This window comes from Castor canadensis, chromosome 8 (genome assembly GCF_047511655.1).
Source record: "Castor canadensis chromosome 8, mCasCan1.hap1v2, whole genome shotgun sequence".
Taxonomy (NCBI): domain Eukaryota; kingdom Metazoa; phylum Chordata; class Mammalia; order Rodentia; family Castoridae; genus Castor; species Castor canadensis.
The window spans coordinates 150,594,879-150,617,005 of NC_133393.1; the positions used below are offsets into that span (position 1 = coordinate 150,594,879).

General features: G+C 47.3%; 1 protein-coding gene across 1 annotated transcript; it reads left to right on the plus strand.

Annotated features, from left to right (window-relative positions):
* The first annotated feature begins 432 nt into the window (after positions 1 to 432).
* On the plus strand, positions 433 to 3,984 carry Mchr1 (melanin concentrating hormone receptor 1). The gene is made up of 2 exons (XM_020164468.2): positions 433 to 903; positions 2,138 to 3,984. Exons 1-2 carry the CDS (start codon positions 618 to 620, stop codon positions 3,115 to 3,117), a joined length of 1,266 nt encoding a protein of 421 aa, XP_020020057.1. The 5' UTR covers positions 433 to 617; the 3' UTR covers positions 3,118 to 3,984.
* The last annotated feature ends 18,143 nt before the right edge of the window (positions 3,985 to 22,127 follow it).

Here is a 22,127-nt window from a genome sequence, read left to right on the forward strand (position 1 = left end):
CGGTTCCTGGTTGACATCTCTGGTACTTACACTCTCATGCTCTGATACTCATCTCAGAAAGTCCCAGGTAAAATCTCAAAGACCTCAGAGCATCTAGAAAAATAAAAACCTCTGTAAGCCAGGTCCAGGCAGACTGGAGTTTGTCCCTTCTGGTCCCCCAGGCCTTGGCCATTGCCAGCATGCAGTGACCTGAATCATCTCTGAGCGCAGACAAGGGCTCAGCAGCCCACCGTCTAAATAGATGTTGGGAATCCATCAGGGCACAGGAAAGAGGTCAAGGGCGACTTGCAGTGCAAGGGGTCAAGTGTGCTACAGTCCAAGCCTCTGATTCCCAAGCTCTGGCAATAGTCCCCCGGCACTTGCAGCGTGGCCCAATCTCCCAAAGGGAGGCAGCCCATTCGCTCTTTCCCTTTGCCTTTGCAGAGACCTCGATCCTCATGCAAAGCAAGCAGCCGCCCCTGTGCTCGGCCGGCAGCCCCAAGAGCCAGTGGGAAGGAAGTCCCCTCCCCACCGGGCCGCCTGAGCCCAGCCCCTCGGCTCTGCTGGCTGGCACAAGCGGGATCCCGGATGGAAGAGGTTAACGCGCATCTGCCTCCGAATGTTAATGTGTTTAGGTGATGTCAGTGGGAGCCGGGAAGGAGGGAGTGGGGAGAGCAGTTGGGCTTGGAGGCAGCAGAGGCTGCCAGGCTGCCGAGGGGACCCCCTTCCCGACTGCGGGGCTCGCGCTCCGGGACGAAGCGGCAGCGGGCGCGGGAGGCTGCCGCAGCCTGCGTGGGTGGACGGAGCTCAACTCCGGGGAGCAGGCGACCCGCACCGGCTCCATGGACCTGCGAGCCTCACTGCTGTCCACTGGCCCCAATGCCAGCAACACCTCTGATGGGCCGGATAACATCACCTCGGCCGGTGAGTCGACTTGGAGGGGAATCCTCCCTCCTCTGGGATGGGGGTGGAAAATGGGAAGGTTTCACCCCACCCAAGCCAAACTGCTTGGGAAACTTTATTTTACAGTTCTTGGGGAAGCAGATCTGCAGTCGGCTTTGCCTGGAAGGGAAGAAGAAATGGGGACAGGGACGCGCTGGGCAGAAGGGGCAGGTGCAGAGATGAGGGCAGAGGCACATTCAGAAGTGGCAAGGGATGGTGGCTAGCTGTGTGGCAGACAGGAGAAGACTTGCTGATGAGTTACAAATATGCTTTGCTGAAAAAAAAAAAAAATCCAGGCAGGAAAAGCAAGCAGAAGCTGGCAGGTAGTAGGTGGGGGACTGCTGGAGGCTCGTTCATTCACCGCTACCCTCTGCTCTTTACTGGCACTGGGGTAATGGGATCTGAAACGTCCTCATTGCCTCCTGGCAGAGGCAGAGGGAAGACTTCACAGAGCTTGAGGGGATTAACTTTTCTGCTGAATTAAGCTTCCTGACATTTCCAGAACCGCAGTGCCCTGCGATCCTAGCTTTGAAGGAGAAGAGAAGGAAGGGAAAAAAGGAAGGGCTTGTATGGAGAAAAATTTCAGACTGCAGGGCTGCAACACTCAGTTTCGGTCTCTGCCCTGGTTGGGAAGCCCAGGCTCAGGAGACCCTGACCGAGGAGATCCCGTACAGGAAATCTGGTGTCAGGAGGGTTTGTCAGCCCGGGTACCATCTGTAAAATCCTTTACAAGACAGTCGCCCACAGAGATGTCCAGGAACCAGTACACAGCCTCCAGCCAATGATCTCTAAAATGAAATGATCAGGCTGCAAATGAGGAAAAAACCCTGCCCAACACTCACACTTCCATGTTCCTTCTGGCTTCTTTGACGAAGTTTCTGGGTGAAGCCAGGGACCCGCAGAGTAATTCTCAGCAGATGGATGTAGGTCTTGACTCTGCGCCTTCAGAGTAAATGTGGGAGCCAAAGGATCAGGTCCTTCAACTAACAGGTGGCTCGGGAGACTCTGGTAGGATTTACCAAGGAACAGTGGAGGAGAGCCAGGGGAGGGAAGGTGGTGGGAGAGAATTTCAGATGAATGGTGGCCCCAGCTGAAATAGTAGGGAAGATGGAAGGGAAGGAAGAGGGTGACCGGAGACTGATCAGAACAGCAGGATGCCAGGCCCTAGAGCAAGAGGGCATGTCACACGGTCTACACTTCCTCCTTCTGTCCCCAGGGATGCCTTCTCGCACGGGCAGTGTCTCCTACATCAACATCATCATGCCTTCGGTGTTTGGCACCATCTGCCTCCTGGGCATTGTAGGCAACTCCACGGTCATCTTCGCAGTGGTGAAGAAGTCTAAGCTGCACTGGTGCAGCAATGTCCCCGACATCTTCATCATCAACCTGTCCGTGGTAGACCTTCTCTTTCTGCTGGGCATGCCCTTCATGATCCACCAGCTCATGGGCAATGGGGTCTGGCACTTTGGAGAGACTATGTGCACCCTCATCACTGCCATGGATGCCAACAGTCAGTTCACCAGCACCTACATCCTGACTGCCATGGCCATTGACCGCTACCTGGCCACTGTGCATCCCATCTCTTCCACGAAGTTCCGGAAGCCTTCAGTGGCCACCTTGGTAATCTGCCTCCTGTGGGCCCTCTCCTTCATTAGCATCACCCCAGTGTGGCTCTATGCCAGGCTCATCCCCTTCCCGGGGGGCACCGTGGGCTGCGGCATCCGCCTGCCCAACCCAGACACTGACCTCTACTGGTTCACCCTGTACCAGTTTTTTCTGGCCTTTGCCCTGCCCTTCGTGGTCATCACTGCTGCCTATGTGAGGATTCTGCAGCGCATGACGTCTTCAGTGGCCCCAGCCTCTCAACGCAGCATCCGGCTGCGGACAAAGAGGGTGACACGCACAGCCATTGCCATCTGCCTTGTCTTCTTTGTGTGCTGGGCACCCTACTATGTGCTGCAACTGACCCAGCTGTCCATCAGCCGCCCGACCCTCACGTTTGTCTACCTGTACAATGCAGCCATCAGCTTGGGCTATGCCAACAGCTGCCTCAACCCCTTTGTGTACATTGTGCTCTGCGAGACATTCCGAAAACGCCTGGTCCTGTCAGTGAAGCCTGCGGCGCAGGGACAGCCTCGCGCAGTCAGCAACGCTCAGACAGCTGATGAGGAGAGGACAGAAAGCAAAGGCACTTGAAATTTCCCTTGCCACCTGGACACCTCCAAGTCAGGTCACCACATCAAGCCATGGGGAGAAATGCTGAGAAAAACTGCAGGCTGCCCTGGGGGGGGGATGCAGGGAGGCTTGTGGGTGAATGGTTGCTGCAACTAAGTACATTTCGTAGGGCCCACATTGCTGGGGAGCTTAGAGCCAGGCTGGGGGGCTTCCAACATCAGAAATCCACTTGGGGGAGTAGGATGAGAGCTTGAGGTGAAAGAAAAGATGAGCGAGAAGAAAATGTTGGCTTGACGGTTCCATTGAGCTGTTTGCTCCCATATGTCTTTTTCCCAAGGGAAGAGGTTGAAGGTGCCTAGCTGGGTTTAAAATGCAGTAGGGCCAGGGGGTGGGCAGCTGGGGCCATGTTGCCCAGGGCTCTGGGAAGACAGGCAGTGTGGCATGGCCCGAATGCTCTGTCCCATCTCTCATTGGTATTATAGGGGGCAGCCTTTCTCCCAAGCTGGTGGATGATGAAAACCGAAGCATGCCGTCTCAATGTCAATTTCCCTTTAATTCTAGGGGATGCATGTTTATATTGGGGGGGTGGGGCTCTGCACCCACAGGAGTAAAAGCCCAATTTGCTGAAAGATAAGATTACTGAGAATGACGAGGTGACCTGGGGTGGGGGGTCTTGAAACTAATAAAAACTGGAAGGGAGGGCTTTTGCAGCTGTGGGAGCATTCTGTTCACGGGGCACATGCACTGGTGGCTGATCCAGAGCGAGTGGCCATGTGTTCTGCATGTGAGGGGTCAGTTCAGTGCCTGACGTGTTGGCATCATCTTATCGCTCTCCTCCTTCCTCTCCAGAATCAACACGAATAAAGGAAAATCTCCGCCCACACCCTCCAGACGCTCTGGCTTCATTGCTCAGGCTTTGGGTGTGGGGTGAGTCGCATACAAAAGAGAGGTCACTTGGCTTGGCATTTAGACTTTGATTTGGGTTGCATTTTAGGAGCTCAATGTAGGAGGTCTATTTTTCTAAACCTGTGGGGTTTAGAGGAATCTGTAGCACGAATAGAATTATTGTGAATTCATTAGATTGCATTTCTGCTGCTGATCTTGTTCTGGGTTCTCAGCTTCCTGGCTTGGACTCCGTTGTCACCAATGTTGGCCCCTCAGGCTCCAAGTCCCACCCCCACCTCTCCAGCTGAGTCACCAGCTGCAGGGTGAGTGGCCCTTGGGGCAGCCTGAGCTGGTCTCAGTTTGCTGCAGCTAGGATCTGCTGGGCACCTTGAGCAGATGACAGCATGGGCCACTGGGAGGCAGCCACAGCTTCTCAGCTCCGTCTCTGAGAGGGGCCAGGAGCTGGGAGTCCTCAGCGTGCCGCTTGGCAGATGTTAATGAGATAGTGGGAGCAAATTGCCCAGAAGCATCCTTAAAGCAGTGCATAAGCACAGCCCATTCCTCTTCTTGCTGGTCATTTTTCACTGTGGAGTTGCAGCAGAAGCGGCTTAAAAAACTTCTGGGCAGTCTCCTTGGGTCCTGGGGAGCTTTTTTCATTATCCTCATTAGTGGTAGTATTTCCTGACCTGCAGTTAGTTCTCTTTCTTCACTAACAGTAGGGCCTCTAGCTGCCATAGGTAAGCTCTAAGTTTAGTCTAGACACATTTCTAATAAAAGAAAAAAAGATTCTTAAAGGAAGCTGGACACAACGGCACATGCCTGTAACTCCAGGACTCAGGACACTAAGGCAGAAGGATCTCGAGTTTGAGGCCAGCCTGGACCACATTGCCAGTCCCTGTTTCAAAAAACAAACCAACAAGCAAGACTCTTAGGGTCTTGAGGCAAATACAACAAGACCCAACTCCTAACCACTAGTTTGGAGGAGGCTTTCCTACATCTAATTTGTCTATGGGAAGGTTTCCTTGGAGTCTATCTCCCCCTGACCAGCCCCCTTCATCCTTGCACCCCAGTCCTCCAAGGAGGAATCTGAGAGAAGAAATGTATGTGACCAAGCCAACTGCTCACGTGGGGGCCTCCGTCCTCCTCCAGCTCTCAATCTTTGCCACAAAGAAGAGACTGAAATGGAAGCAAAGTAGGTTGAGTCGTGAGAGTGAGTGGGCACTGAAGTAAACAGAAGAGAGAGCAGAGTATCTAGGAGTGATGGAGAGGCAGGGGAACGGCAGAGGGATCAGAGAAGGGTGGCAGGGAGGCTAAATGAGCAGGGGAGACTATCCTGGGGGTGGGGGTGGGGGTGGGGGTGGGATGTGGGGGAACTGTCACTCACACATCTGTCTTCAGCCTGATAGTAAGCTGAGCTCTCTAGAAATGCCACTGGGTAAGACTGAACTTGTGCAGCCAACATGGTGGTACATGTCTGTAATCCCGGCACTACAAAGGCTGAGGTAGGAGAATGGTGAGTTGCAGGTCAACCTGGGCTATACATAGCAGGACTCTGTCTCAAAAAAGGAAAGAAAAAACAAAAGGGAAAGAAGGAAGGAAGGGGGGAAGAGAGAGAAGAAGAAGAAGAAGAAAGGAAGTAAGGAGGGAGGGAAGGAGAGAGGAAGGAAGGAAGGAGGAAGAAAAAAGAATAAGCATTGCAAAGGTCATGGGTGGGCTGGTGGTGGGACACCTTCCTGGTATTGTTGGTAGGAATGGGGGACTTGATGGAGGGACAGCAGCAGGTCCAAGGAATGAGTGGAACTTTCCCACCCTCCTCATTCAACCCAGGAAGTGGCTAAGCTGGACCAGTGAGGGCCACTTGCAGATGGAGACAGAAGTGGCTGCCAAGAAGTGGCTGAAGACTGCACAACTGATGTCTTTGTTCCTTTTTCATTCCCTCCATGGAACCCTACCAGGTCATCTCCCCAAACCCAGTACATGCTTCATATTCAGCTTCCCTATCTTCTCCCCAGGAAATAGCTCCTCTCCAACTGTGAGGATGACATTGGGAAAATCCTCCATGGTAGAGTGATTTCCACAGCTGATGTTAGGACTTTGCCCAAAAATGCAACTGAAGCCCTTCCCGTATGGCAGCTCACTAAACAAACAGTAAGATACAAGCAGAGGGACCAGTGGTGGCAGTAGGTACAGTCACATTGTTGTGCAGCCATCACCACCATCCATCAGAATTTTCATCTTCCTAAACTGAAACTCCAATTAAACACTAACTAACCATTCCACCCTGCCCCCAGCTCCCAGCAACCACCATTCGTTCTGAACCTATGGATTTGACTACTCGAAGTACCTCATATAAATATAAGGGAAGCAGACAATATCTGTCTTTTTTTCTGATAATGAGGTTTGAACTCAGAGCTTGCTAGGCAGGTGCTCTACCACTTGAGCCACACCTCCAGCTTATATTTGTTCTTTTGTGAGTGGCTTATTTCACTTAGTATAATGTCCTCAAGACTCACTTATGCTGATGTATAGATCAGAATGTCATTCTTCTTTGAGGTCGAATAATAATACTCTATCGTATGTATATTCCATATTGATTTATCTGCAGCTATTGATGGACAGTTGGGTTGCTTCCATCTTTGGACTACCGTGGATAATGTTGCTAATGAACACAGGTGTATAAATGATTGTCCGAACTGGTGGCTCATGCCTGTAATCCTATTACTCTGCTACTCAGGAGGCAGAGATCAGGAGGATTTTGATTCAAAGCCAGCCCCTGGCAAATAGCTCCCCAGACCCTAGGTCAAAAAAATCCATCACAAAAAAAAAGGGAGGGGGGCTGGTGGAGTGGGCTCAAGCATTAAGAGTGCCTGCCTAGCAAGTGTGAGGCCCTGAGTTCAAACCCCAGTGCCATCAAAAAAAGAAATTTGTCCAAGTCCTTGCTTTCAATTGCTTTGCATAGATGCCTAGGAGTGGAATTGCCAGAGTGTCTGGTAACTCTGTTTAACATTTTGAGGAACTGCCAGACTCTATTCTTCAGCTGCAGCATCTCACCTCCTCACCAGCAAAGTACAAGCCTTCCAATTTCTCCACATCCCACCAACACGTTTTCTTTTTCCTTTTCTTTCTTCCTCTTTTAGGTAAAAGCTGTTGGAAAAGGCTGCAAAGTGGTCTCACTGAGGTTTTCAGTACTTCCTAATGATTAGTGAGGTCGAGCATCTTCTCACGGGCTTATTATTCACTTGCATAGATAGATCCTTTGGAGAAATGTATCCTCAAGTCCTTTGCCCATTTTTTAATTGGGTTATTCTTTTGTTATTGTTAGCAAGAATACTTTAATTCAGATTAGTAATAATTAGTTCTGCTTGCCTTGTTACTAGAGAAAAAAAAACAGATTTAAAAGTGGGCTCTTTTTCACCTGTAGTGCAATGAAATATTTCCCTTAAAAAAAATAAGCCCTCTCTCCTCGCCACTACCCTAGACCAATCCACCGTTGTGGACTGACTACAGATTTCTCATTATTCTTGTTCCCTTCTGCACTTGTTCTACTCTGAAGCCAAAGTGAGACTTCAAAGTACAAAAGTGATCTTACCAATAAAGTTCTGATAAAAAAAAAAAAAAACAAACCCAAAGAACCAACACTGAACAAACGAAACCGCTGAGCATTTGGTTGGAGAATCACATACTTTCCCAAACCCCTTCCTCTGCCCAGGCCTGTGGTTGGCAGTATGCCCAATGGACCCAGTAGCTTGAAGTAAGATAGTCAGAAATAAGCCAGGCATCTGTGGCTCACACCTGTAATCCTAGCTACTCAGGAGGAGGAGATCAGGAGGATCATGGTTTGAAGTCAGCTAGGGCAAATAGTTCAAAACCTTCACAAAAAAGTGCTGGCAGAGTGGCTCATGGTGTACTAAGTTCAAACCCCAGTACTGCAAAAAAAAAAAAAAAAGTCAGAAATAGTAATGCAGCTAAAGAGTGGCAGAAAAACCTCCCCAACTGCCCTAATCTCAGGTCCAATGCTCAGAGGCCAGTGGAGGGAAGAATTTTCCAGATGGTCACAGATGGACTGGCTAAACCATTCACTCAGTTATTTGCAATGCTGCCTCCTAATGGAGGAAGATGAATAGTGGCCATCTCAGGCTACACACAAGCGCCTTTATTAAAAGAAAATAAGAGTAAGCTCTATTCCTTTATTTGCTGCTGGGGAATGAACCCAGGCCTTCTCCATATTAAGCACATGACCTACCACTGAGCTGCACCCCCGCCATCTATTCTTTGGAGGTCACTCTCATGTCAAGCACTGTGCTAAGTGCTCTATTTAGCAACTTGCTTAACCCTTCCAACAACATTTTGTTGTAGACAGCTCTTTATATCCATTTTACAGATGGGTTGATTGTGACTTAGGGAAGTTAAACTGACTTGTCCAAGGTCACAGCCAGTGGCAGTGCTAGGATCCAAACCCAAGTGACCTAGATTCCAAAGCCTGATCCCTCAAACTGGCTCTAGACTCATGGCACCCTCCCCAGTGGTCACACCCTGGATCTCACTTGCCTGTCTTCCTTCCAGCCCAAATAACTCCTTTTTATCTCTCCTGGATGGAATTTTCACTTGCCCTCTGCTAGGTACTGAGAATGTGACTTCTTTTGGAAATAGGATCTTTTCATTTTAACCAAGTTCAGATAAGGTCATGAGGGTGTGCCCTAATTCTCTATTAACTGGTGTCCTTATAGAAATGGGAAATTTAGTAGGATATGGTAGCACATATCTGTAATCCCAGCACTCTTGAGGTTGAGGCAGGAGGATCATGAGTTTGAGGCCAACCTGGGTTACATAGTAAGACTCTCAAACAAACAAACAAAAAAATAAATTGGGGAAATTTGATCCAGGCACAGCAGAAGGGGGCTGCCTTGAAGACACCTCTATCAATCAGTTAGCGAATATGGCCCTGCTGGCTCCTTGATTTTTAACTTCTACCTTCAGGACCAGAAGACAGCAAGTTACTGTTGTTTTAAGCCACAAGTTTGTGGTACTGTCCCTCCAAAGCTCACCTCAGAGCCTTCTGTAGGACCTGGGAGAGGAAGAGTGGTCCAATGAGCTGCTTAAGCTTTGGGGCTTCTGCCACTGCCACCAAGCCCGGCCATCCTGGCAAGGACTGTCTCATCCACTCCTGGTCCCATAAATACATCATCCCTGACAACCACAGAATCTCGGGATCAGAGGGCACATGGTGCTTCCTCTAGCATGCATGGGACCAAATAGTCCAGGAGGCTTGGATAAGGACAAACACTGACTTAGTCCCCAGCTTCCACCCTAAGGGCTCTGGGGTGGAACCCAGGGTCTCACACCTGCTAGGTAAGCACTCTGTGCCTAGCTAGACTCCCAGACCCTCAATGCTTCTGTTGTCATAGCTCTCCTCAGAACTGTCTTTCTGTTCCTGGAAGGAAAGGCAGGTAAACCCCCAGCTTTTTTGGCTCCACCATTCTCTAGCCCCATGACCTTGACAAGTGACTTCCTTCTTTGAGAATATTTTCTCATCAAAATGGGAATAATAACACCTATTTAATCACATTGTGATTAAATAAGATGTTGCAAGTGTGATCTGAACGTTCCCAGGGTCACTTTAACCTAAAATATTCAAATGAGCTTTGAAAGTTATCAGAATCAAAATGGAGTTGCTTGTGTAACAAGCCAAATAAAAACTAAATAACGCTGGGAGATTAGGAAGGAAGGGTTCTCAACATGATTGCCTGATAACTATCACAAAAGACTCTGCCAGCACTATAACCTTGCACAAAAAATATATCTGTGAGGATGTCTGCTTGGCAATTGTCTGTTCAACCTTGAACTGGCACCACTCTTGCCCACAAAGACTAGTATATTAATTACCTCTTGTGGATATTAATTATTAATTAATATTAACTAATCCTAAGGGCCAGTGAAATGATATTTTGTAATATATTAATGACAATAATTATAATAATTAATATATTAATAACAATTTCAAACCTGTGGGCAAGGATTATTGTCTCAAAACATCTTATGTTGATCCTCCACATTTTTGCCTTTATCTTCCCTTTGCTGGCGGTGTGGCTCTGTGGTAGAACACTTGCCTAGCATGTGTGAGGCCCCAAGTTCCATCCCCAGCACTGAAAAAACAAACAAAACTTCCTTTGCTTCAACCTCTTTGAATGCACTCATAGTTTACAATGGCATACCACTGTTCTCAAAAAACTTAGTCTTCAGAGAATCTCTCTCTGATTGTCATTTAGGTTGACTAAGCCAACTTAAGCCTCTATCCTGGGAGAGGGGCTGCAGGTAAGCCAGTGCCTTCTCAAATCTCTCTGTGTGTGGTCATAAGCAGGACCTGGGTGTTACCTTCATTCTCTGCTCAAGTCATCTCTGCTTGGCTTGTCACCCTCAGGCCTGAGGGTGGGGCTCAAGACTGTCACAGCAGGGAAGAAGAGGGGGTGAGAGACCAGAGTCTGAAAGCCAGCTTTGAGATTCCTGCAGTCCATCCATTATGCCAAGTCATAGGGAGGCCCTTCCTGCCTTCTCCTCCCAGGCCTGGCCAGCTGCCCTGTTTCTGAGCCATGATCACTGGACGTGAGCCTTTACCCCACTTCCTCTCACCTTCATTTTCAGAGCCTCCAAATCTCTCTCTGTACAACCTGGAGAAATGTCACAATTCAAGGTCAGAGGAGAAATTGTTCGCATCAAGGAAGACACCTTTTTTATTTTACTCAACAGAGCAGTGTCGGGGCTGGGAGTGTGGCTCATGTGGTAGAGAGCCTGCCTAGCTAGCAAGCAAAGGCCCTGAGATTGAACCTCAGTACCAAAAAAAAAAGAAAAAAAAAAATTCTAGAGCAATGTGGGAAGGGGAGAGAAGAGAAGCTTTTATCTCATCCCTCTCCAAAAACAAACCCTGTCAAATACGTGTCAACAGAAGTATTAATATTTTTTCAAACAGAAATTTTGTCCATGATTCCTAGAGCAGGAAACAAAATTTGGCTACTGAAGGGTTGCTTCTGACTCAGATGTCCTTTGGGTTTTTTTGGAAGGACTGGGGAGTCAAACCCAAAGCCTCACACATACTAGACAAGTGCTGTATCACTGGACTATATCTCCAGCCTTTAAATTTGTAGATTTACTTACTATGTTAGTCAGATTTTCTATTGCTATGACAAAACACCTGAGAAAATCAGCTTAATAGGAGGAAAGGTTTATTTTGTCACACAGTTTGGGTCTGTGACAAGGCAGAACATCATGGTGGGGAGTGTGTGGTGGGGCAAAGCAGCTCACCTTATGACAGCCAGAAAGCAAAAAGAGAGACAGGAAGGTGCTAGGGTCCCAATATCCCTTTCAAGGGCACTCTCCTAATGACCTAACTTTTCCTACTCGGCCCCTCCTCTAACATGTCCAGCATGTCCCAATAGTGCCACCACCTGGTGACCAAACCTTTAGCATATGGGCCTTGGGGAACATTTAAGATCCAAATCATAACACTTTGAAATCTGGATGATGGACTGGGGTGTGGCTCAAGTAGTAGAATACCTGCCTAGCAAGCATGAGACCCTGAGTTGCCACAAAAAAATGAATAAACAAAAATATGGGTGACAAATTTGTCTTGAAACACCAGAAGATCTGGCTTCCAAGGCCTATAATCTGCTGAATCCAAGAGAACACACCTTACACAGGAATGCACTCTCCAATTTACCACAGTCCCCACTCCTCCCTATCATCCCTAACTCAGCCTGCTTCATTTACTTAAGTCATTCAAAGTCACTCACCTGCACCCTATTGTCATTTAATGTCATATCCCTGTACCCAGCTCATATAGGTTTTTGTGAAGCACATCAGTCATTTTGGATTTTGTACCAAGTCCAGAGAAAACCCTCAAAGGTTTTAAAGATATGGGTAATATGATTACCTTTTCAATTTTAAATCATCACTATGGATTCTGTCTAGAGATGGACTAGAAAGCAAGGCGACCAGGCCTTGATAACGGCCTGGATCAGGGTGGTGGCAGGGGAGGGGCGGATGTCCAGGAGGAAGGAGAATGAGCTGATGGAGCAAGTGAGAGCTCTGGTTGTTGAAGCTGGAAGCAGATTTGTAGGAGAGGATGAACTGCACCATTTGGGAGATGTACCTACGTGAGCTGCTCAAGTAGCCTGCTGATCTCCTAAGAGCTGGGTGGGAAGTACCAAATTGGAAATTATAAATGAGATGGCCAAGAGACAAGCTGAACACAGATGCCTGTGAGAAGAGGGCCCAGGCCTAGGTGAATCCCACCACTAGATGAACAGAGGAGACACAGCTAGCTAGGGAATCTTTTTTTTTTTTTTTCAGTGCTGAGATTGAACCCAGGGCCTTGCACATGGTAGACAAGAACTCTACCATTGAGCTACACCCTGAACCCGGCAAAGGAATCTTTAAAGGAATAGCCAGAGAGGCGGGTTTGAGGAGTGGTCAGACACACCAAAACTTCCCAGAAGGTGAGGACAATGAGGCATGAAAGGTCCATTGGTCTTAAGGTCATGGTGGTCACTGGGGCCCTCAGCTCACTGAGCTGAAAAGACAGTGCTCCTTTTAGAGGAGGAAAATGCTCCTTAGTTTGCCACAATCCCTATCCCTCCCTACTGTTTAACACTTGGCCAGAGCCACTCTTTTACCCCTCTTCTGTCTCCTACAAGCATTTAGACTTGTGACTTTGTTCTGAAGCACATGATTTACAAAGGCTGAAATTTCTCCCTTTCTAAACACAGAAAACACTTAACATTATGCCTAGCACTTAATGAATGCTGGTTTGTTAATTGTATCACTTTTTCCTTTCCCATCTTCCATTAACCTCTATGGGATGCTGCGGAATCTTCACACATCACAATCACAGTGTGATTGCAAATAACTTCAAGAGCCCTGTGCCTTCCTTGTGGCTTCCTCTGCTTGACTTGGCCTCCCTCCCCATCCTGGGCTCCTTGAATCCTGCCCTCTATCCCAGCTCAGCCAGAGCCCAGTCTCTCAGCTTCAGATGAATTCAACATCTTTGGACCCCAGTGAAACCTCCCAGCTATGCCATTAGATGATTCAGCTTACTCTGTCATGTGACTTGGATGTTTTCTTACTTTTTGTGTATTATTGTGCTGTCTCTCCTAACTCCATCATTAGGAGGGAGGGAGATGTCTTCACATCTGGGCGGCTTGCACACACTGCTCTGAAGATAATGGGTGCTTTGGTACAGAATGGCTGACTGAGAACTTGATCATCCCTCCCCAGAAGTAGACATCAGTCTGCTGTCATTTTCCTTTTCTGGGAACCATTCACTGTCACCATCCTCATGGTTACAACGGAAACCTTGCTTCTCTCCTGTGGACACTGCCTGCCCTCCACCCCCACCCATTCACATCTGAGTTTTAGAAAGGAGTACACAGTGTCTCACCAAGTTCTCAGAAGGGAGCAGCTGTTACAGCAAACGTTTATTGTACATGTACCAGGGACTCTCCAAAATACTGCATAAACATTTTGTTCAAGCTCATCAAAGCCCTACAAATTCCCTATAAGGTAAGTAATGTTATTACCCCAGGTATAGACAAGGAGGTCGAGGCAGACCTATCTACTCTGTTTCTCCAGGGTGGAAATTAGACTTCTCCTGCTCGAAGCTCCTCTCACCATCCAATCCCCACTTTACCCTCTCTTGGCCACCTCCACTGCACAATCCAGACTGTTTTCCCATGCCACTCCTCATGTTGTTCCCTGTCCTGGGAAGAATGTCTCCCTCTTTTGACCTGAGTAATTTCTGCTTAATCTTTAAGACAAGTCAGGCAGTGCCTCTTCCAGGAAGCCCTCTGAGTCCATTTTCTGATACTGTAGATGAGTAGTATAGACTGGATAATTTATAAAGCATAGAGGTTTTTTTAGCTTGTGGTTCTGGAGGCTGGAAAGTCTAAAAGCATGGTACTGGTGTCTGGTGAAGGCCTTCCTGCTGCATCATGAGACTGCGGAGGACATCACGTGGTGAGACAGAGTAAGCCATCTAGTGTGGGGCTCTCTTCCTATTATTAAGCCACCAGTCCTATCATGGGCCCCACCCTGGTGGCCTTATTTCATCCTAATTACCTCCCAAAGCCCCATCTCAAATTATCATCAGCATATGAATTTAGGGGTTAAGTTCTCACACGTGAAGTGTGGAGGACACATTGCTCTGTGAGTAGCCTCTTCCCTCTCTGGTGGGGCATTGGCATCATCTCTCCATCGTGCTCCTAAATAATGCTCTGGACTCCCTCTGGGTTGTAACCCCCAAAGCAAGTGAACACCAGACTGACTCACCGGGCCTCCGTAGACCCTGGGCCCCATGAAGACATGGACTTCAGGGCCCACCACAGCCTGACACTTAGTAACACTTAGTAAGCACGGTGTGACGGTGGAAATGGCAGTTCTCCCCAAAGCCTCCCCGCCAGTTAATGCTTCTAACGGACACAGTGCTTCTTAGGCCAGCCCCACAGAACCTCAGGGGAGTGACAACCCCAGAAGCTTCTGTTGAGCAAACCAAACACCTGTGCTGGTTAGTCACTGGGAAAAAAAGCGTTTGGTAAGAAGGATAAGAGCAAGCACTGCCAGCAATGTGGGGAGAGCACTGCCAGTGAGAAGGTGAAATGGTGCAGCCACTGTGGAATACAGGATGGCCATTCTTCAAAGTGTTAAACATAGATTTACCATAGATCTCAGCAATTCCATTGAAAATATGCCACCACAAAAACTCAAACACAAATGTTCAGAGCATCATTACTTATAGTAACCAAAAAGTGGAAGTAACCAAACTTCTACCAGTTGTTTGATGACTGTATAAGATGGTATAGCCATACAGTGGAATATTATTCAGCCATAAACAGAATGAAGTACGCACATATTCTCAGTACTGATACATGCATTCAATACATGGATGAACCTTCAACATAATAAGCAAAATGAAAGAAGCCAGTCACAGAAGACCACGCATTGTATAATTCCATCTATATAAAATGAGCAAATCCATAGTGACAGTGAATAGATTAGTGGTTTGCTGGGGGTTGGGAGGAGATAGACCTAGGAAGGGTCTTTTAAGAAGTACAATGTTACACATATGAATATAATAATATAATAAAAAAGGAAAAAAAGTTAAAAAAAAAGAAGTACAAGGTTTCTTTTTGGGGTTCAAGAATCAGATAGTGGTGATGGTTGCACAACTTTGTGAATAGACTAAAAACCATTAAATACTTGAAAAGTATGACTTCTATGAAATGTGAATTACATCTCCTTTTTTTTCTAAAGTCGCAAAGTATGCAAAGCTAAGAAGGCCACGTCTGAGGGGGGTGATGGGGAGAACAGGGCAGGAATAGTAATGGCTGACAAAATGCTGGGCATGGACGGTGCTCAGGACTAAATACTTCACATAAGTGACCTCTCGATCCCATAGCACTCTAGGGGGTGGGTTCTAATATTACTTCTATTTTGCAAATGAAGAAGTCAAGACCCTAGAGATGTGCAGTGCCCTACCAAAGACACTTGGAAAGTGGCTGTCACATCTCACTGAGAATTCAGGAGACTGGAAAAGGATATTTAAGGGTAGACAGGAGTTTGACAAGCAGAAATAGAGAGGAATTTTTTAGCCCAGTTGAAATAACTTGAGTGGGAAAGGTCAAGGTATATTTATGGAACATCACCTGACATTATTGGTGATCACCCAATATGCATGTCCCCCTTTTCCTCAATAGCAGAAGCCCCAGGTGATGGACCTTGATTAGTCTAATCTCATCAGTACAAACCTGTTTCCAGCTTTCCAAGCCTCCCTTGCACCAGGACTCAAGCAGAAGTCTGCTGTGGAGACTTCTGGGAAAAGTTTTGCTTTCCTTATAAAAGGAGGCTGATGAAAACTAGGCACCAGTGGCTCACACCTGTAATCCTAGCTACTTGGGAGGCTTGAGATGGGAAGGATCTCTCATCCCCTCTAAGCTTGACCTGGGAAACACGGCTCCACAAGCTGCCAGAAGTTACCGCAGGATTGTAGGTGATGCCTTTCTGAAAGTGGAGCCCACCTGACGAATCAGAGCTGAAAAAGAACTGTGTCAGGAAGGCAGGGAGGGGGCAGAGAGATGAATGCATGCTACAGTCAAACAAAGGAAAACCAGAGTTGGGGAATGTTACCTAGAGGCCAGAAAAGGGTCACCTTGCCCCAGAGGTTAAAACAGCCAATGAAATAACATGTGATTATGTATGGGACAAGCTGCACCTCTCCCCATTTCTGTAACCTGCTCTAAATGGGATATAAGGCAAGCCTCCTTTGTTCAGCCTTTGGATATGAGTCCACTGAGTCGCTATTGGCTTGCTTAATAACTTTGCTTCCAGAAAGCTTTGGTGCCCTCTCAGTCTCTGTCTGAGCCCTCCTGTGACATTTCTGGGGGCTGGTCTGGGATTTGGGGGTGATGTTTTCACCTCCTTGTCACTGACTCAATGTCCCTGGCCCACTGGGAGGGTTGCCTCTGCTAGGTGCCACCAGACCATGTTGATCCAGGGGAGGGAGCCTGTCTCCCAGCGAGCTGAGGAGGAGAGTTCTGATTGCATAAAGGAACCTGAAAAGGCTCAGGAACCAACCTTGGGAGCTCCATTCATCAGACTGGTAAGAACCCAGGTTCAAATTCAGACCTGCCCCCAGGAGGCAGAAGGGGAGTCTGATCAACTCTTAAAGTTGAGTTAATGCCATTTTTGGGGGTGAAACCATGTCTTTCAGGTTCAGAGAGCAGGGTGGAAGTACTGTGCTGTGTGAGAGTGTGTGAAGGTGTGAGCCTGAGACGTAGCCTGGTTACGAAGTGAGTGTGGAGTCCTGATCCGCTGGTCCATGGTGAACTCATATGGTCTAGGGTGAGCCCTAACAGAGCTTCCAGTCTGGGGCTTATATGGACTATGGCCAAGAGACTCCTAAATTCCCACAAGGGGAAAAGCTGGAGACAAACAAAGTGTGTGGTGTTATTTGTTTCCCCGTGTGCTGGAGAGGAGGATGCTTTACCTCCTTTCCACAGTTCTCATCCCTTCAGTCTTTATCTCTGTCTAGATGTCTGGCAAACAGGAGGAATGGGAGGAGGTCAGATAAGAACACCCCCCAAGAACTTTAAGAGGGAATTTAATGCAGATTACATGGTTAAACTGACTCCTGACAAGCTTAGGACCTTCTGTGAAATAAACTGACCTGCTTTTGGTGTAGGATGGCCCTTGGAGGGGTCATTAGATAAGGTTATAGTCAATAGAATTTTTAAAGTGGTTGTAGGGGAGCTTGAAACACCCAGATAGTTCCTTATATTGACTGCTGGCAGGATGCAGTCCTCAGTCAGCCCACATGGCTAAAGCTCCATGTAGAAAAAGCATGTAAGTTATGGTAGCCAGGGCAATAGCAGCTTCCAAGTACAGGGAAAAATGTAAAAAGCCAAAAAAACCACATATTAATAGGGGACCCCCAATTAAGAGGGCACTCACAAACGCCCCTGCTCTGGGCCTGCCAGATGTGATAAAGCCCTTCTTCCTATATGTACATGAGAGACTGAGAGCTGTAAGAGTGCTGACCCAGCTGCTAGGTTCCTGGCTCCACCCGGTGGCCTATTTATCAAAGCAACTTGACACAGTTTCCCAAGGCTGGCCACCCTGCCTGTGCACCCTGGCAGCCACTGCCATCTTGGTGACTGAAGTAGACAAACTTACTTTGAAACAAAAACTCACAGTCTGAGTTCCCCATTCTGTTTTGACTCTCATGGAAAATATTGGTTATCGAACTCCTAAATGGTCAAATATCAAAGCATGTTATGTAAAAACCTGCATGTCCAGCTACAGGTTGTTAAGACTCTAAACCCAGCCACCCTATTACGGGTTAATTCAGGCCCACTGGAGCATGACTGTTTAGAGATTATGGATGAGGTGTTTTCCAGCCAGCCAGGCTTGACCAACCAGCCCATTAGTCATCTGGACGTTGAGTATTTCACGGATGGCAACAGCTTTGTCTGAAAAGATGCACATTTTGCTGGATATGCAGTATTGACTCTGGACGCTGTCATTAAAAACATGACCACTGCCAGTCAGGACTTCTAACTCAGGAAAAAAAGTGTTAAATATGGACAAAAAATTCTAAAATTACTAAAAGCTGTATGGGCCCCTAAGTGAGTAGCAGTCATGTACTGGTGAGGGCACCAGAAGGGAGAGACAACAGCTATTTGGGGGAACAGAAAGGCTGATCGGGAGGCCAAGCAAGCAGCCCTCACAGGAGGGCAAACCTCGGCCTCATTGGCAGCTGCCTTGTCCCTCTGTCCCTTATCTAAATGGAACCCATGGCATACTTCACAAGAACAGGCTGGGTTTGAGACTGAAGGAGGAAATTTTCTACCACTTGGATGATGGAAGTTTACTGATGGCCGCATTGCCACACCTGAGTCACTGGCTCCCACATTTGTCAAACAGTTCCATGAAGAAACTCACTCAGGACAAATAGCTCTTGAGACCACCTTGGCCCAGCATTTTTATGTCCCCAAGCTCTCCAGCATAAGTAAGACAGTATGTAAAAGGTAGTCTGTGTGCCAGAAACAATCCCCAATATTTGCTGGTGTTTGTCTACACCTTTTCAGGATGGATAAAAGCCTTCCCTACTTGGACTGAGAAAGCCTGAAAAGTGGCCAGGTGTCTGTTAAAGAAAATCATCCCTCGATTCGGAATTCTTGTGTCTATTGGGTCAGACAATGGGCTGGCCTTTGTGGCTGAGGTGGTACAGTTGATGGTTAAGAGATTAAAAATAACTTAAAAGCTACACATGGCCTACCGGTCCCAGAGTTCAGGGAAAGTAAAACGTATAAACAGGACTCTAAAAATTACAATTAAAAATACTATGCAGGAGACCTGCCTACTATGGGATCAATTACTGCCCATAGCTTTGTTCAGGATTAGGTCAAGCCCCACCAAACAGATGGGACTCTCCCCTTTGAAATCCTTTTCAGTGTCCACCCCCTTTAGTCTAGGGCCTGCGAGGGGATCATAAGGAAATGGGTGACCTCACCCTGAGACAACAGATACAGACCTTGATATGACTCTCTCAAAAATCAATGATTGCCTAAGAGAGAGATTCCTTGTTAGCCTGACAACTCCCATGCACCTTTATAAACCAGGGTATGCTGTTTGGGTAAAGAAATTGAATGTTCAACCATAAAGCCCCACTGGAGAAGCCCTGTTGTTATTTTGTCCACCCCCACAGCAGTTAAGGTAGCAGAGATTTTCCCTGGATCCACCACAGCTGAGTGAAGCCAGCTTCCCTTGAGTGGGAGTACCTCCCTGACTCAGCCTCACCATACAAAATCGCCTTCAAAACACTAATGCTCTTCCCCAACAGGACCCCGCTTCCCAGGAGACAACAGGAAACCACGGACAACGAGACATCAGCCCTGTTCTAGTCACTCTGGAAGCTGACTAGTCTATGCACGGCGGAAACTTGAGGAGTTGACCATCTTACCTTTGAGGATGAGTCCATTCAATATATTATTCTTGCTAATCTTGGTCAGCTGTCTATGTGGAAGTCATTGGTATGCACTCTACCCAAGCAGCGTGTGCAGTTACCAAAACTCGGTTTTCCATACTTATTATTCTTGTGTGGCACCATTGTTGGGTCATGCACCCACAGCCATACCACCTACTCATTGTGCTCTCATGATGGTCAATATATCTGTTTTAACCCCATCTATAGCCCGCAAGAGCAATGGCTAGAGGTCCAAGCTTCACCAGCACTGGGAAGCTTGTTAACCACACCCAGGTTAATGACCCCAACAAACGTGTGTCCATATACTGTGATGTGTGTGCTGCAATAGCTGAAAACACTGGGCCTTAGGGCAACTGTTGGGGGCTAGCCTAGGAAAGGACCTGCAGGTTAAACGACAAGTATATATGCCCAAAAGATAACAGTGGGACATCCAGTTGTGTGTCCTATGAATAACTCTACTGCCCTTATTGGGGTTGTGAAAGGTGGGCAACTTGGCTAAAAGGGGAGGTCCATACCTCACATGGAACCGCTGCTCTTTTACAAAAAGGGGAAGCAACCCCTGACTGCACTACTGGTGCCTGTAACCCTATAAATTTCACTACTTTCAACCTCAGTGAATCAGGTTGGGAAGTTGGGGAAAAAGTTTGACATTTTAATCTATAAAAAGGGAACAGACCCCAGCACTTTGCTGCATTTTCAACTCATGATCACTCATGAGAGCTCCTCATGCCAGGCCTTTCACTCCTTTTACGAGGAGAAACAAAGTGAGTTTCCCATCTCAGTTACAACCAAAAACCTATTTCTCTCACTAGCTGAGTCCATAGCACAGACTCTGAATGTAACTTTCGTGTTATGTTTGTGTAGGAACAAATATGAAAGACCATTGGCCATGGGAGGCAAAAGAGCTAAATCCACAAGAGCCCTTTAATGAAACCACTCCCCCCAGCCACGGGGAGAGCATTTGGCTCCTAAAAACCTCTATTATTGGGAATTACTGTATTTTCCATCCAAAAGGTCAATTCTCCACCCTGGTAGGGGACTTGATCTGCTTGGGACAAAAGTGCTACAATGATACTGCTCAGGAGACTCAGTGGTGGGGGCTCCCAATCACATGGAGCCTCAACCTCACCCGCTGGCTACAATAGCCTGGAATAATCTCAGTCTGAGTAATTGCTGTTTACAGATTGATGATGAGGAAAAGGTAATTAAAGAGATTACCGACAAGATAAAAAATCTTGCCCATGTCCCTGTGCAGACCTGAAAGGGATAAAGTCTCAATGGCCTATTGGGGGCTGGTTCTCAACCCTAGGTGGGTTCAAGACCCTAATAGGGGCAACACTCCTTGTTTTAAGAGCATGCCTAATCCCCCGGTTCTGTGGTCTTTATCAAGATGATGCTCTTTGACCCAGAAGTGGGTCCCAGCATCAAAGTGGGGAATGTGGCAGGAAGGCAGAGAGGAGAAGAGAGATTAATGAGTGCTACAGTGAAACAAAGGAAAACTGGAGTTGGGAAATGTTACCTGGAGATCAGAGGAGGGTCACTTCACCTCAGAGGTTAAAACAGCCAATGAAATAACATGTGATTATGTATGGGACAAGCTGTACCCCCCACACCATTTCTGTAACCTGCTGTAAATGGGATATAAGGAAAACCCCCTTTGTTCTTGGTGCTCAGCCTGTGGACACAAGTCCACTGAGTTGCTGTCGGCCTGCTTAATAAACTTGCTTCCTGAAAGCTTTGGTGCCCTCTCAGTCTCTGTCTGAGCCCACCTGGAACACAGCTGGCTGCATTGTTTAGGGCTCCGGTGAGTTTTGCCTGAAGCCAAGGCTGCTCCTGAACTCTTTCAGTACAGGAGCCAAGAATTTCTTTTTATTTTTAAAGGCATTTGAGTTGGTTGGGTTTTCTGTTGTGTGAAACTAGGAGGCGCAAACTGAGAACAAAGAAATGAACACTTTTCAGAGTTAGGAAACTGAACTCAGATCTTCATGAATGTTAGACAAACACTATACCACTGAGCTATACCCCCAGCCCTAAATAAACATTTTTAAGATTTGGTTGATGCAACTGTGGTATTGACTAAATTATGTCCCACTAAAATTCATATGTTGAGGGGTTAGAGTGTAACTCATTGTTTACACTTGCTTAGCAGGTGTGAGGCTCTGGGTTCCAGTTCTAGCACTGAAAAAAAAAGTCATATATTGAAGCCTCCACTTCCAGCAAATGTGTGGGTATCTGGAGCCAAGGCTTTGATAAGTGAGAAGGTTTAGGGGTTCCAAAGATGTGGCCTTCATGATACGGTTAGTGCCCCTGTGAGAAGAGACACCAGCGAGCTTGCTTCCTCTCTGTCTCTTTCCACTCACTCAAGTGGGGAAAGGCCACGTGAGGATACGGCAGCAAGGAGGCGGCTGTCTGCAAGCCAGGAAGGGAAAGAGATCTTACAGCAACTAAATCGGCTGGCACTTTGACCTCAGACTTCCCAGTCTCCAAGATTGTGAGAAATACAATTTGTGTAAGCCACCTAGTATTTAGTCCCAGCTGATTAGGACAAATGATTAGAGCTTTTCTTGGTTATAAATGACAGAAATCCAATCTCAATAACTTGAGCAAAAGGAATGCA